This window comes from Leucoraja erinacea, chromosome 18, assembly GCF_028641065.1.
Source record: "Leucoraja erinacea ecotype New England chromosome 18, Leri_hhj_1, whole genome shotgun sequence".
Taxonomy (NCBI): Eukaryota; Metazoa; Chordata; class Chondrichthyes; order Rajiformes; family Rajidae; genus Leucoraja; species Leucoraja erinaceus.
Window position 1 is genome coordinate 35,336,703 of NC_073394.1, and position 13,520 is coordinate 35,350,222.

The window sequence follows — 13,520 nt, forward strand, 5'->3', positions numbered from 1 at the left end:
CCTAGTTCTCCAACCAGTGTGATTGTCTTCCTAATTACATTTTATCTTTGTAAGCCTCATTGTCACCTTCCGTGAGCTAACAATGATCTATTCTGCAATCTCCTTGATTTTCGTCCCCTTTGATGTCTCGTTTTCACACCTTGCCCTTCCATATCTCTGTGCCTCCCTCTCCCCTCACTCAGTCAGAAGAGGGTCTCGACCCGAAACGTCACCTATTCCTTCTCTACAGAGATGCTGACAGTGGAGGAGGCCCAGGACTCCCGAGTGACTCACCTGTCAACCTGTTTGCCACTCTTCAGGAACTATGCACCTGTCCTCACACATCTTTTTGTTTTGCAACTTTCCCCAGAGCTCTGACATTTACTGTGCAAGTCCTGGCCTGGGCTGACATACCAAGTGCAATATCTTCCTCTAGTGAGAGAAACTCCACTTGTCATCCCTTGGCTCACCGTATCGACGGATCTCGACCTTGTTGTAAACCTCCTTCCTCAGTCCACTCACTATGCCACCAGTTTTTGGTGTCGTCTACAAATGTTCTAACAATGTTAACTGCATTGACATCCAAATCATTAATGTAGCAATGTTACAAAATTTTGAGATTTAAAAAATCAAGTCTGTTATTTATCCCACCAGATAAAGCATAAAAAGAAGTTTAATTTGACACCTAATTCACTTTCATATCTCAAGTATTTAAAAAGTTATGGCCATTTTCATACTCGGAAATTAGCATCTTGTTCCCTATTGATTTTCTATGGACATAACAAAAAAGCTGTGATCGTGTGCAGTCGAAAGCCCATAACCTTCTTAAAAATTAAGAGAACTGAATGAAATTTTCAGTTATCGTAGATTGAACCATTCTGAAACAAATATAAAATAATCTTACTTGGATGACCTGAAATTAAAGCATATAATTAGTTAGTTACCCAATTGTAGCTCATTTCAAACTTCAATTACTAGATCTAAATATCTATCCATTTCTTAATAAATGATTAACATTTTTAAATAGCCCAAGTGTCCAAATAATATTCATAAATAATTCACAATAAAACATGATTTTTAAATCTCATTTACATTAATTTATTGGCCAAATGGAAGGAATTTAGTGTTCAATTGCTGTAAATTAAAGTCCATTTAAATCAGCTTTCTAGTGGGATCCTGTGAACGCGCTGGTTTAGAACGTTCACATTGCGGTGGATTTGTGCCCTCAAATGCCCAGAAAAATACTGCGGGATATAATGGGCCCAAAATGAGCTACTCGCAATATTAAACTTTATATAAAGGGATCTTAAGAAGCCCTTTTTAATGTAAAAATAAACAGCCTACCTTCTGTTGTCTGCTCTATGCGACCCTGACAGCTGCCGGTGGTCGCGGGTTTAGAGATTGATTTTTAAACTACTATAACTATTATACAAGGCCTTTAAAACTAATAATAACTTTTGCGACGGGGTCTTCCAGCGATTTTTCGTTAATAATTAACTAGGCTGAACATCTTCGATTGGAACAGCCTAGAGAAAATCTCGTTTTAAACCCGCCCCCTATAAACGGCGCCAAAATCGCGCACACGGGCTGGGACAGATTTTCAGCGACGCTTCAGGTATGCTTTGCAACATAGCTAATTAATGTATATGAGAAACAGAAGGAGACTCAACACCAACCCTTGCAGCCCCCCCTCCTCCCACTAGTCACAGGTCTCCAATCAGAAAATCAATGCTCCACAACTACCCTTTGACTGCTTCTTCCAAGCCAAGTTTGAATACGCCTTGGATTCTCGCAACGTAGGTTTCCTTCCACATCCCCAACAGATTGGTGGGTTAATGGTTCACTGAATTACCCCTGGTGGGTGGTTGGATGGAAGTACCAGGGAGGAGATAATGGGAATGTGGGGAGAATAAGATAGGTTGGGATAGAATTTGTGTTATTGTGGGGTTGATGATCAGCATGGACCCAGTGGGGTGAAAGACCCTATTCCTCGCGATATGACTTTAAGGCTCACCCTTCCTGCCTCCCCCCCCCCCCCCCCCCCCCCGCCTGTGCACCCCCTCGGCTTTGCTGCACATCTACCCCACTCCCCACCATCTCCCCATGCTTGTTTCACTGAGTGTCTCCTTCACCATCTCATTCTCTGACATGCAGGACTCACTACCCCCATGTGCTTCCCCTCCCTTTGTCTGACTCCTCTGATATTCGTCAAACCATGAGACTTCAAGGGTTGATGTGGCTGAACGTATATATGTGTAGATGAAGCTGGTACTCACACTGCTACCTACTGGAGTGCTCATGATGTGTGCTCGTGTTTTTTCTTGTGCAGGATTCACATCGGTTCGGCAATTATTTCCAACAAGCCATGCTCGACATCCTTGCCCTATTCGACCTGGACAAGAGGACCAGCAAGTAGCACCAGGCCCCAGGGATGGAGTTGAGAGGACCAGACCCTGACCCTGGGACAGTGTTTCTGGCTGGTGCTGGTGGCACTTGATGTGGGACCATGAGAGTCATTTTGAACATCGACAAATGCACTGCTCCCTGGGACTCCTGTGCTGCGGTGTGGGGTGCCAGCTTATTCCTTGAGACATCTGGGGCTGGGCCAGAGCCTCCAGTCTGACAGCAGTGGCCAGGTCCTGTCAGGAGCTGCTGATTCCATTGCAAACTGCATCACAAACGTTGATCTAGCATTATTGCATGAGATCTGGTAGATACTCACTTCCCTTCTCTGCACCATCATGATTATAATGCAGAGCTTATACTTTAATTGTCCATCTCTGAACAGTGCTTGATCATAATTCTCAGGATTGTTCACATATACAGAATGTCATTGAAGTTCGCAAACGGCACAGGGAGGCATTGAATCACGGCTTCTCTATTAGAACATTGTCTGACTTGGGGGCAAGGGATTCACCTCCCTCTCAAGACTCCTTGTGGAGGTTTATTGATTTAGTGTGGCTATTATGTAAAGAGCCAATGAATGTGTTGCAGGTGATCTCAGTGGTTTAAGTGAATGCTATATATACTGTGTGTACAGAATAAAGAGCTGGGGGCCATTACAAACTACCCGCTGTGTGCGTGTGTTCAGTTCCCCGTTGCATTGTGGCTGACATCTCAGCCTGCAAACTCCAGGAACCAAAGGTGAATCAAAGCACATGGTCACATCTCCAGAACCTGTCCTAACCATAGTGGAGCTGGATGAAGAGCAGGCACTGTCATTAGAGCTTGAACATTGGAGAAAGAGTGTTATTCAATCTTCTACTCGACTCAATATCTGCATAGCCCTCACACCCCTCGAATATTGTCATGTGCAAAAACCTGACAACCTCTGCCTGGTACACACCTTGTGACTGAGAATACATAGCCCAGCATGTTAATGAATTTTGAAGTGTATTCTCATCCTTGGTCGATGAATGTGGTCTCTGGTTCTTGTTCACCATCGGATCGAATCAATAAACACAAGAGACCGCGGATGTTTTTTGGAGGAACACAGCATCTGTGGATTGAATGGACAGATAGTGATTGAGGCCAGGAACCTTCAGGCTGATGGAGTCGAGTTGGAGATAGTTGGTAGAAAGAGGTGAGGGGACGGGGTGGGGCAAGAGCTGCCAACTGATAGGTGAAGGTCAATGAGTCAGGTGGGAGAGAGAAGGATGGAGATGGAAGCCAATGTTGAAGGTGAGAAGTGGAGAAGCCAAAATGGTGCAAATAGTGAAATCAGATAAGAATGGAACGTGGGTGATGAAATACAAAGCCAGTGGGAGGGATCTTGGGAAGAATAGAACAGGGGGCAGAGTTGGCAAGAACAATGGGGGACCCAGAGTAGGGAAAGGTGAAGCAAGAGTTGGCAAGGTCTTCCTCGGCCGAAATGTCATCTGTCCATTTGCCTCCATAGATACTACTTAACCTGCTGAACAGGTTGTTTTCTCCTGTCAGATTGAACCTGCCCAGTCAAGTCTCCTAAGAACACTGATCTTGAAATTCTTTCATTAAGAAGTGACGAAAACTAGTTAGCAGGCAACAAAAGCTTTTCACTGTACCTCGGTACACGTGACACTCAACCAAACTAATCTGCAGTTGCAGGGAACCTGAAATCAAAATGTAAATAGTTTGAAACATAGATAGAATTATGGAGCACGGAAACAGGCCCTTCAGTCGACCAAGCCTGTCCTGACCTTCAAGCACCCATTTACATGAATCCTCCACAAACCCATTTAACATTCTGCATTAACTCTCCCCAGATTCTACCACTCACTTCCTCAATCGGGGCAGTTGACGGTGACTGATTCATTGACCGATCTACACGTCTTTGAGATGTGAGAGGAAATTGGAGCACGTGGGGAAGACAACCAGAGTTAATGATCTGGGTTGTTGCCCCTTCATCAGAACTGGAGGTTTTCACCCACAGCAAACTTGCTCCATTCCCAGGCTTATAAGTGCAACTTGGCGAATTTGACCCCAATTTTTCTGGAGGCTTTCCATGAGTTCTGGTGATCGTTGCCACTTCTGTCAGGGATACAACCTTCACGTGGTCCACCCTGTTTTGACTAATGCAATCAACCTGACGTGCACAAACAAATAGATGTAGTGTTTTGGTGTCTACAACTTCAGGCTGTGCACGCCATAGGCAAGAAGAAGAAGAAACATAGACAATAGGTGCAGGAGTAGGCCCATCGAGCCAGCACAGCCATTCAATATGATCACAGCTGATCATCCAAAATCAGTACCCCGTTCCTGCTTTTTCTCCATATCCCTTGATTCTGTTAGCCCTAAGAGCTGAAATTTAACTTTCTCTTGAAACCATCCAGTGAATTGGCCTCCACTGCCTTCTGCGGCAGAGAATTCCGCAGATTCACAATTCTCTGGGTGAAGACGTTTTTCCTCATCTCAGTCCTAAATGGCCTACCCCTTCTTCTTAAACTGTGACCCCTGGTTCTGGACTCCCCCCAACATCGGGAACATTGTCAGGACAGACAGAGGCTGAAGGATGTTTCTAGCCCATGGGAGGAGGCAGGGCACTGCTTCCATTCCAGGCATTCAGACCACATCCACTCAGTACAGCTCCTTACACATGGTCCCTGCCAACCTCTTGCCTGGATATTCTGACCCCAGCCCAGAAGGGTCTTTGTGGGGGAGAACATGCCTCCTGTGGCCAATGTTCTCCACTGGGCTGTGAACATCTCTCAAAGGGAGCATGAGGCTGGCTCCCGTGATTAAATACCAGCAGCTGCACAGTATCTGAACACAGGAATTATTCAGTAAATGCTGCTGGAGTAAGCGTGTCATTAGGCCAACAGGGAGCCCGGTGAGACTAATAACGGTTGCAATGGAATATTTGCAATTTAATGGTACTTTCACCCTTCCCCCTAAATGGTAGAAATGTATTTTCAGTTTCAATGAGCCCACTCCTCAGTGGAGGGCAGAGGACAGTTTGTACACTATTAACCAAACATGAGAGTATTATGCTGACGAATATCTTTGTGGGAAGCAGGGCCGGATTTAGATGAAGAGAGGCCCTAAGCTATTTCACTTGTGAGCCCCCTCCTCCCAATCCCCCACCCCCACGACTAGAGGACCATGACTACCCGACAGTGACAGTGTGACACTTTTAGATCCTACTGTATGTTGTCATTAAACAGTTGGTTTTAAAATACATATTGGATTCACCGCGGAGCGGGCGATGCCTTTACCTGGATCGCCGTTTGAAGCTCCGGAGTGTTGGGCCTGCTGCTTCAACATCAGAGCTGTGGTTTGCGGAGCTCCCAGCCTCGGGCCGCGCTGATTTCAACATCGCGGAGCCATGGGAACCCTTTGCCGAGGGCTGCCAGCGTGAATCTCCGCCCAGATCAGCCTGTGAACTTTGGGAGCCACGGTCTCCGGTAGAAAGTGGCCGATTCGGAAGTCCAAGCCGCTGAGAATGTTCTCCCGTTCCGACGTCGGATGGTGACCCCCAAATTTCATTGTACCAATGGCCATGAGCGCCAGTGATGGTAGGGTTTGTAACAATGTCAAAAGTTATATACACCTTGGTGGAGCGGGCCGAGGCCCCCCTAGATCTCAAGGCCCTAAACTTAAGCTTGTCTAGCTTATACGTAAATCCGGCCTTGGTGGAAGAGGCTCGTACACTGCACTATACAGATAATCCCCATTAATCTGATGCTGGTTATTACAGAATATTCGCTATTGAACATTGATTTGTGTGTCATGGATCTTTAATACAGAGTAAACGCATTAATCCAACCATTCATATTCCACACCGACAAGTTTTGTTCAGAAGCGATCGTTCATTGTAACGTTATATTTCAGTCATTTAACTGACAGCCAATGCAAAAAACATTTCAGGCCACAGCCTCCAGCTCTCCCTTCAGCCCAGCCAATCAACTAACATGTTTCATAAACTGTACAACAATCTCTTTAGTTTTCATTTCACTTTTTATCACTGATTTTCCTCGATTATTGAAGTGTTTAGTTCACTGCACAGTAAACATGTTCTTGTTCAAAGTCAGTGCGATTTCCCAGTTGCGTATTCTGAACCCTGCAGTGTAATCCTCCACGGTAGAAATAGCTCTGCCACAGCTTCCTGTTTATATACATTCAGAAGCCCGTGCTGTCTGATTACCGCACATGACTTATGAGTGTGCTCTCATTTCCCTAGTTTGCTATTTTTGTAACCCTTTCTGGTTCTCCCTGTACAAATTAGAATTTGGCAATATATATTAAAATTACCCATTTCTACTGTGGCTTTATTTTTTTAATATCCCGCTGTGTGTTTAATCGTGGAACTTCTCATTCCCCGATGGCATTCTCTAGGCTGCCTTGCCTGAGGTTTCTGATTTTTCCCTCATACCTGTCAATCCAGCATTTTCCTCTCCAATTTCCCAATCAACCGGTTCCTTTCTAGAGTCGAGGACATTTAGGAATGTCACAATTTAAACTCCAACATCTCTGCAGCCAGTTCTTTCCACTCACCCAGCAAATACAGATGCCCCATCGAAAGCCCACTGTCCAGTTACATCGCAGCTTGGTTTGAGAACAGCTCACCCCAAGACTCAATAGTTTGCAGAGAGTTGTAGATGTAGGCCAGTCCATCACACAGACCAGACTTTCCGCCATTGACTCCTTCAACTCTTCACGCTGCCTCTGAAAAGCAGCCAACATAATCAAAGACATGGCCAACCAGTCATTCCTCACACCATAGACTCAGGAACAGCTCTTCCCCTCTGATATCAGGCTTGTGAATGTTCCTCCATAAGCAGGAGTACTGTCCGATTCCACCCCATTGAGGATTTTGGACTTTGTCTCATGAACTAATGCGCTACCATGCTGAGAACTATATTCTACACTCTGTATCTTCCCCTTTGCTCTATTGTACTTGAGTTTGACGATTTATTTATGTGTGGTTTTATCTGTTCTGTTTGGATCAGATAGGCAAAACAAAGCTTTTCACTATACCTCAGTACAGGTGATAATAACAATATCTAAACCTAATATGTGTCGTCCGTTACTGGGGAATGTCTGCCGGGGAGCTCCAGTCACATTTTACCCTCTTATCGATCACTTCGGTTTTCATTTCCCTTTTTATCCATGGTTGTCAATGATTATTCAAGTGTTTTGCATTTGAAGTATTTTCCACCCACCACAAACTAAAAATGCATCAGATCTGTTCAAAGTGAATGTAACTTTCCTGTGTCTATTTGGAATCTGGCATAATTCGATAATCTGATTTATTCGATCATTCGACAAATACAAGGATTGTGTCATATTACTGAGAATTGAAATTATATTTTGGAAAAGTGCTATGTTGGCGAGTTTGTGTTTCGTGCAGAGTCTCAGTGGTGAGTGAGTGGGCACCATAACACTAGGCCACCCACTGACTGATTGACTCCTGATTCAGTGTCGATTCGTCCTGTTTCTGTGATGTTGGGAGGTTTGCCCTCGATCCTTACAGAACGGAAACTTGTTCTGAAATTAACTCCAGATAAGAAAAGACGTAATTTCTAGTCAATTTTGGAAATTCAAGAATTGATTAAGAAAAAGATGGATGGTTTGAAATGACTCAATAAGCAAACCTATAATAAATGAATGGATTTCATGATTGAATCTCACCCAAACAGCCACTGGTATTGAATCTAATGTTTGGCCAAGGAGAGCAAGATTGACAACACATACACATACATACATTGAGGGAGCAGGGTGGTCCCTGGGCTATGTTGAACTGTGGAGTCAATGTGAGCTGGGAATTGAGGCTTTGCCCAGTGTTGTTGATTTAAAGTGACTTCTGTCTATAGGTTAGCAGAAGGTGATTGGCAAATACAACTCTTTTTCGCTGCCATTTGTCCATCGGTGAGACCAAGCCCAGGCTCGATGATCGCTTTGCTGAACACCTCCGCTCAGTCCGTGTTACCTAACCTGATCTCCCGGTTGCTCAGCACTTCAACTCCTGCTCCCATTCCCAATCTGACCATTCTGTCCTGGGTCTTCTCCATTGCCAGAGTGAGGCCCAGCGCAAATTGGAGGAACAGTACGTCATATTTCTCTTGGGTGGTTTACACCCCAGCGGTATGAACATTGACTTCTCTCATTTTAGGTATCCCTTGCTTTCTCCCTCCTTCCCCTCCCCAGTTCTCCCACAAGTACTACTGTCTCTGCCTACTTCCTTTCTTTTTCCTGCCCCCCCGCTCCCCGACTTCAGTCTGAAGACACGAATCGTCGCCTATTCCTTCTCCAAAGATGCTGCCTCACCCGCTGAGTTTCTCCAGCATTTTCTGTCTATGTAAAGATAACTTCCCAATCCCAGCTCTTCATCCAAACAGGAATGACAGTCTCTGTATTGATTTGTCCTTACAGAAGGATGCAGTCCCTGTCGACTGGCTCATTGACCCAAGCCAAGGCCTGAAGTGACTGTGTTGAGGACCAGATCCCCAGGAAGGACGGCCTGTGAACAAATATAAAAAGCTTGAGGTGACCTGAGCCCTTTGAACCAGAATCCAAGCACCACCTTTCACCGAGTAGCAGTTAGTTTGGTGCCAGGATGGGAACGTTAATCCAAATTTAATCCTGGGGGAACATTGAACTAGAGCACGCATTCCTTTACCTCAGCCTGTGTTCACTTATTTGCTCACTGGCCTGGCTGCCCTAAGGCTAGTGCCCAGACAGAGCCAATGAATGAGAAGGGACAGTTTGTTTAACCAGGAGCTGGTTCTCATTCTCAGCTTGAATAACCCCCTTTTGAAATCCTTTGCTTGCTTACTGATCCTTGACTGAAACTGGAACAAATGTAGGTCAGTATCAGCATAACGTGTTTCATCCCTTCCAGCCAAGGAGCAGTCATGGTTCCTGTCCAGAGTAGTAATACCCAATCAGCCCCCTCAACTGGTTCTCCCATCCAACAAGGTCATAGCTGATCCAACCTTGACCTGAACATAACTTCCCTACTCTTGCCATTCACCTCAATGTCCATCTCAGCGTTGAATATATTAAAAGGCTCCCCTCTACAGCTCCCTGGAGTGGAGAATTCCAAAGATTCACACCCCTCTTAGAAAAAAGTTCTTCCTTTTCTCCATCTTAAACAGAGATTCTGTAATCATGTTCCCTAGCTCCAGATACCCCACACAGCCAAACATCCTCTCAGCATCCACCCTGTTTGTCACCTCAGGTCATATCACTGGTCTCCAATATGTATAGGTCTAACCTATCTGATTTTATAATAGCACAGAGGGAGGCTATTTGGCCCATCAGGTGCATGCTGGCTCTCTAGGGGGCAATCTCATTTATACCAAAGCCTCTCTCCTTATTTCTCTGTACCCTTCCAAATATTCTTCTCCTTTGATTCTTCTTGCTTGCACTTGGGGAATTTACACCGACCTACCAATCTACCAGAACGCTTTGGGAAATGCACGGAAACCAGAGCATCCAGGTGCAGGAAAAATCTTCCCAATGTTGGGCGAGTCCAGAACCAGGGGCCACAGTCTTAGAATAAAGGGGAGGTCATTCAAGACTGTGAGAAAAAAACTTTTTCACCCAGAGAGTTGTGAATTTATAGAATTCCCTGCCACAGAGGGCAGTGGAGGCCAAGTCACTGGATGGATTTAAGAGAGAGTTAGATAGAACTCTATGGACTAGTGGAGGCCAGTTCTTTGGATACTTTCAAGAGAGAACTAGATAGGGCTTTAAAGATAGTGGAGTCAGGGGATATGGGGAGAAGGCAGGAATGGGGTACTGCTTGGGGATGATCAGCCATGATCATCACATTGAATGGCGGTGCTGGCTCGAAGGGCCGAATGGCCTACTCCTGCACCTATTGTCTATTGTTTCCTTTTGTGTCTATCTTCCACAACCAGAAACCTTGTTTGAACCATGCGATCTACAATCTTCTAGACTGCACAGATACAGCATGGATACAGGCCCCTCAGCCTGTCCACTAGCACTATCCTACATCAGGGACAAATTCAGTCAATTAACCTAAAAACCTATGTAGGAAAGAACTACAGATGCTGGTTTAAATGAAAGGTAGACACAAAATGCTGGAGTAACTCTGCAGGACAGTCAGTATCTCTGCCTGAAGAAGGGTCTCGACCAGAAACTTCACCTATTCCTTCTCTCCAGACTTGCGGCCTGTCCCGATGAGTTACTCCAGCATTTTGTGTCTACCTTCAACCTAAAAACCTGTACGTCTTTGGAGTGTGGGAGGAATCCTGAGCCTCCGGAGAAAACTCACGCAGACGCAGGTAGAATATATATATTCCGTACAGATAGCACCCGTAGTCAGGGTCTAACCCAGGTCTCTGGCGGCAAGACTACCGTTGCACCACTGCACTACCACATCCGGGCCAGATTTCATAGCGCCTTACGGAAACCTCTGGAGACTACGCGCCCCACCCAAGGTTTCCGTGCGGTTCCCGTAGGTTGCAGGTGGTTGCCGGAGGTTGCAGGCAGTGGAAGCAGGTAGGGAGACGGTCAAAAACCTCTGGGAACATCCGGGAACCGCACGGAAACCTTGGGTGGGGCGCAAAGTCTCCAGAGGTTTCCGTTCAGGTTTCCTAAGTGGGACAGGGGCATTATGGTATTGCAGTCGCGTTCACCAACACAGACGCCAGAAGATCCTTCAAGGGGTGAACCCTCGGAAAGGACCCGGACCTGATGGTGTACTTGGCCATTTTCTGATAATCTGTATGGAGCAACTGGTTCGACCTGCTGCCCTCTGGAAGGCGCTATAGGCATCAAAACTAGGACAAATAGACTCAGGAATAGTTGTTTTCCGAAAGTCATAACTACTCTTAATTCACACATGCACTGACTTCACAGCCCAACACCCGGACTTCCATCTATTCTATCCATGTACTGAAATTTGGAACTGTAATGTGTATTGTAACTGTAATTTTTAATATTAAATTTTTTTTTTTAAATATTTAATATAATCTTTAAACATCTGCCTAAGAATACTACCTATTCACCCTTCACCATTTTGCCTTTATAGATATGTATAGAGCGCCGCAGAATTGTGCACCTATCCCCCCCCTCCTTTTGTTTTTGTTTTCTGTTTCTTGTTTCTTGTACTAAATTATATGTATGCACTGAGTATGAGCTTTTAATCTCATTGTACATGTATAGTGACAATAAATGGCATATCTATCTGGTTGGAGTTTTTTGCAGACATGTTTAACCTCTGATTGCCGAGGTCTGAGGTTCCCACTCGGTTTATAAAAGAGCATCAATAACAGCCGTGCCCTAAGAGAGTAAGGCAGCATGCCCCAGTGATTACAAACCAGTGGCACTAACGTCCACAAGGTGACCTGATTAAGTGTTTTGAGAGATTGGTTATGGCACATATCACCTCCTTCCTTGGCAAGAACCTGGAGCTACAAATTTGCCCATTGCCACAGTTGTTCAATGAGAGATGCAATCTCACTGGCTCTGCAATGGACCACTTGAACATTACAAAATACATACATCAGGTTGTTTTTCATTGATTACAGCTCAGGGTTCAACACCCACATCCCCTCCAAACTTGTTAGCAAGATAAGAGAGCTGGGTCTCTGAGCAACTGGTTTCTCTACTTCCTCATCAACAGAACACAGTCCACATAATTTAACAAGAACACTTCCTTCTTGGCAACCATCAGCATAGGAGCACCTCAAGGCAATGTGCTCAACTCCCTGGTCTACTCACTCTATACCCATGACTGTGTGGCCTGACATAATTCCAACTCCATCTTGAAATTCAATAATTCAATTATTCAATTCAATTCAATAATATGTTAGACTGTATAGGGCCTGTCCCACTGTATGAGGTAATTCAAAAGTTCTCCCGAGTTTCCCTTGATTCAAACTCGGAGAATTAAGTTAATAGCCGTTCGTAGGTACTCGGGGCTCTCGTGGTCATTTTTCACAGTGCTGAAAAAACTTCACGAGTTACCGCATTTCCCAAGTACCTGCCGTTAGCGTTACGAGTGGCTGCGAGACATCCATGAGCTCCAACGTAGCAGCTACGTACATTCTACGTACTTACCACGAGTTTGAATTTTTTTAAGCTCGGGAGAATTACCTTGTACAGTGGGACAGGCCCTTATCTCTGCAGCCCAGAATAGGCAGGAGATTAATCTATTCACTAAATGGTGCCCGAACAACCACCTTGCTCTCAACGTCAAAAAAAAAAACCAAGGAACTGATTGTTAACTTTAGAGGAGGAAGACCAAGGGCCCACAAACCTGGCTTCATCCATGATTTCGCTTCAAAGGAACCAACCAACCTAACAAATCTGCTTTGTGTTGCCTCCAATGTTTGTATATCATTCCTTAAATATTAAGGTTAAAATCCTCCGTAGCACTCACAATGTGGTCTCAACAAAGTCCTGTAAATTTGAATCAAAACATGCCCACTTTTATCTTCATATTCCATGCAATAGAGGCCAATATTCCAATAGTCTTCCTGGACCATCATGCTAACATTTTATGTTTCATTTACTGGGATCCCAGATTCATTTGTATCACATTATGTATGTATGTATGTATGTATGTATGTATGTATGTATGTATGTATGTATGTATGTATGTATGTATGTATGCTGTACATTCTATTTAAATAATAACTTGGTTTTTAATACATCCTTCCAGTTGAGAGTCTTTAATTTCCCCACATTATTATCTGTTTGCCAGCTTCCTTCCCACTCTTTCAACTTATCTATATCCCATTGCAGAAGATAGACACAAGATAGTCTGAAGAAGAGACTCGACCCAAAACGTCACATATTCCTTCTCTCCAGAGATGCTGCCTGTCCTGCTGAGTTACTCCAGCTTTTTGTGTTTATCTTCGGTTTAAAGCAGCACCTGCAGTGCCGCCTTCTTACACACATATCCCATTGCAAACTCTTACTATCCTCATGATTAATTAACCCAGCAATCTTTGGATAAGTTGAAAGTTTGTCGAGAGTACACCCAGATCGTTTAACCAAGTCGTTAATATAGATTATAAATGGCTGCACCTCATCATGGAACACTATGGCTCCCCGACAGGTAATGTAAAAATGACCCGTGTTTTCCT

At 44.6% G+C, this 13,520-nt stretch overlaps 1 protein-coding gene across 1 annotated transcript in view; it reads left to right on the top strand.

Annotated features, from left to right (window-relative positions):
* The window catches only part of LOC129705915 (carnitine O-palmitoyltransferase 1, liver isoform-like), a 46,655-nt gene extending 43,607 nt beyond the window's left edge, over window positions 1-3,048 (top strand). Inside the window, 1 exon segment of the mRNA XM_055649841.1 lies at window positions 2,309-3,048. Coding sequence (XP_055505816.1) covers window positions 2,309-2,395 — 87 coding nt within the window. The 3' untranslated portion in view covers window positions 2,396-3,048.
* The last annotated feature ends 10,472 nt before the right edge of the window (window positions 3,049-13,520 follow it).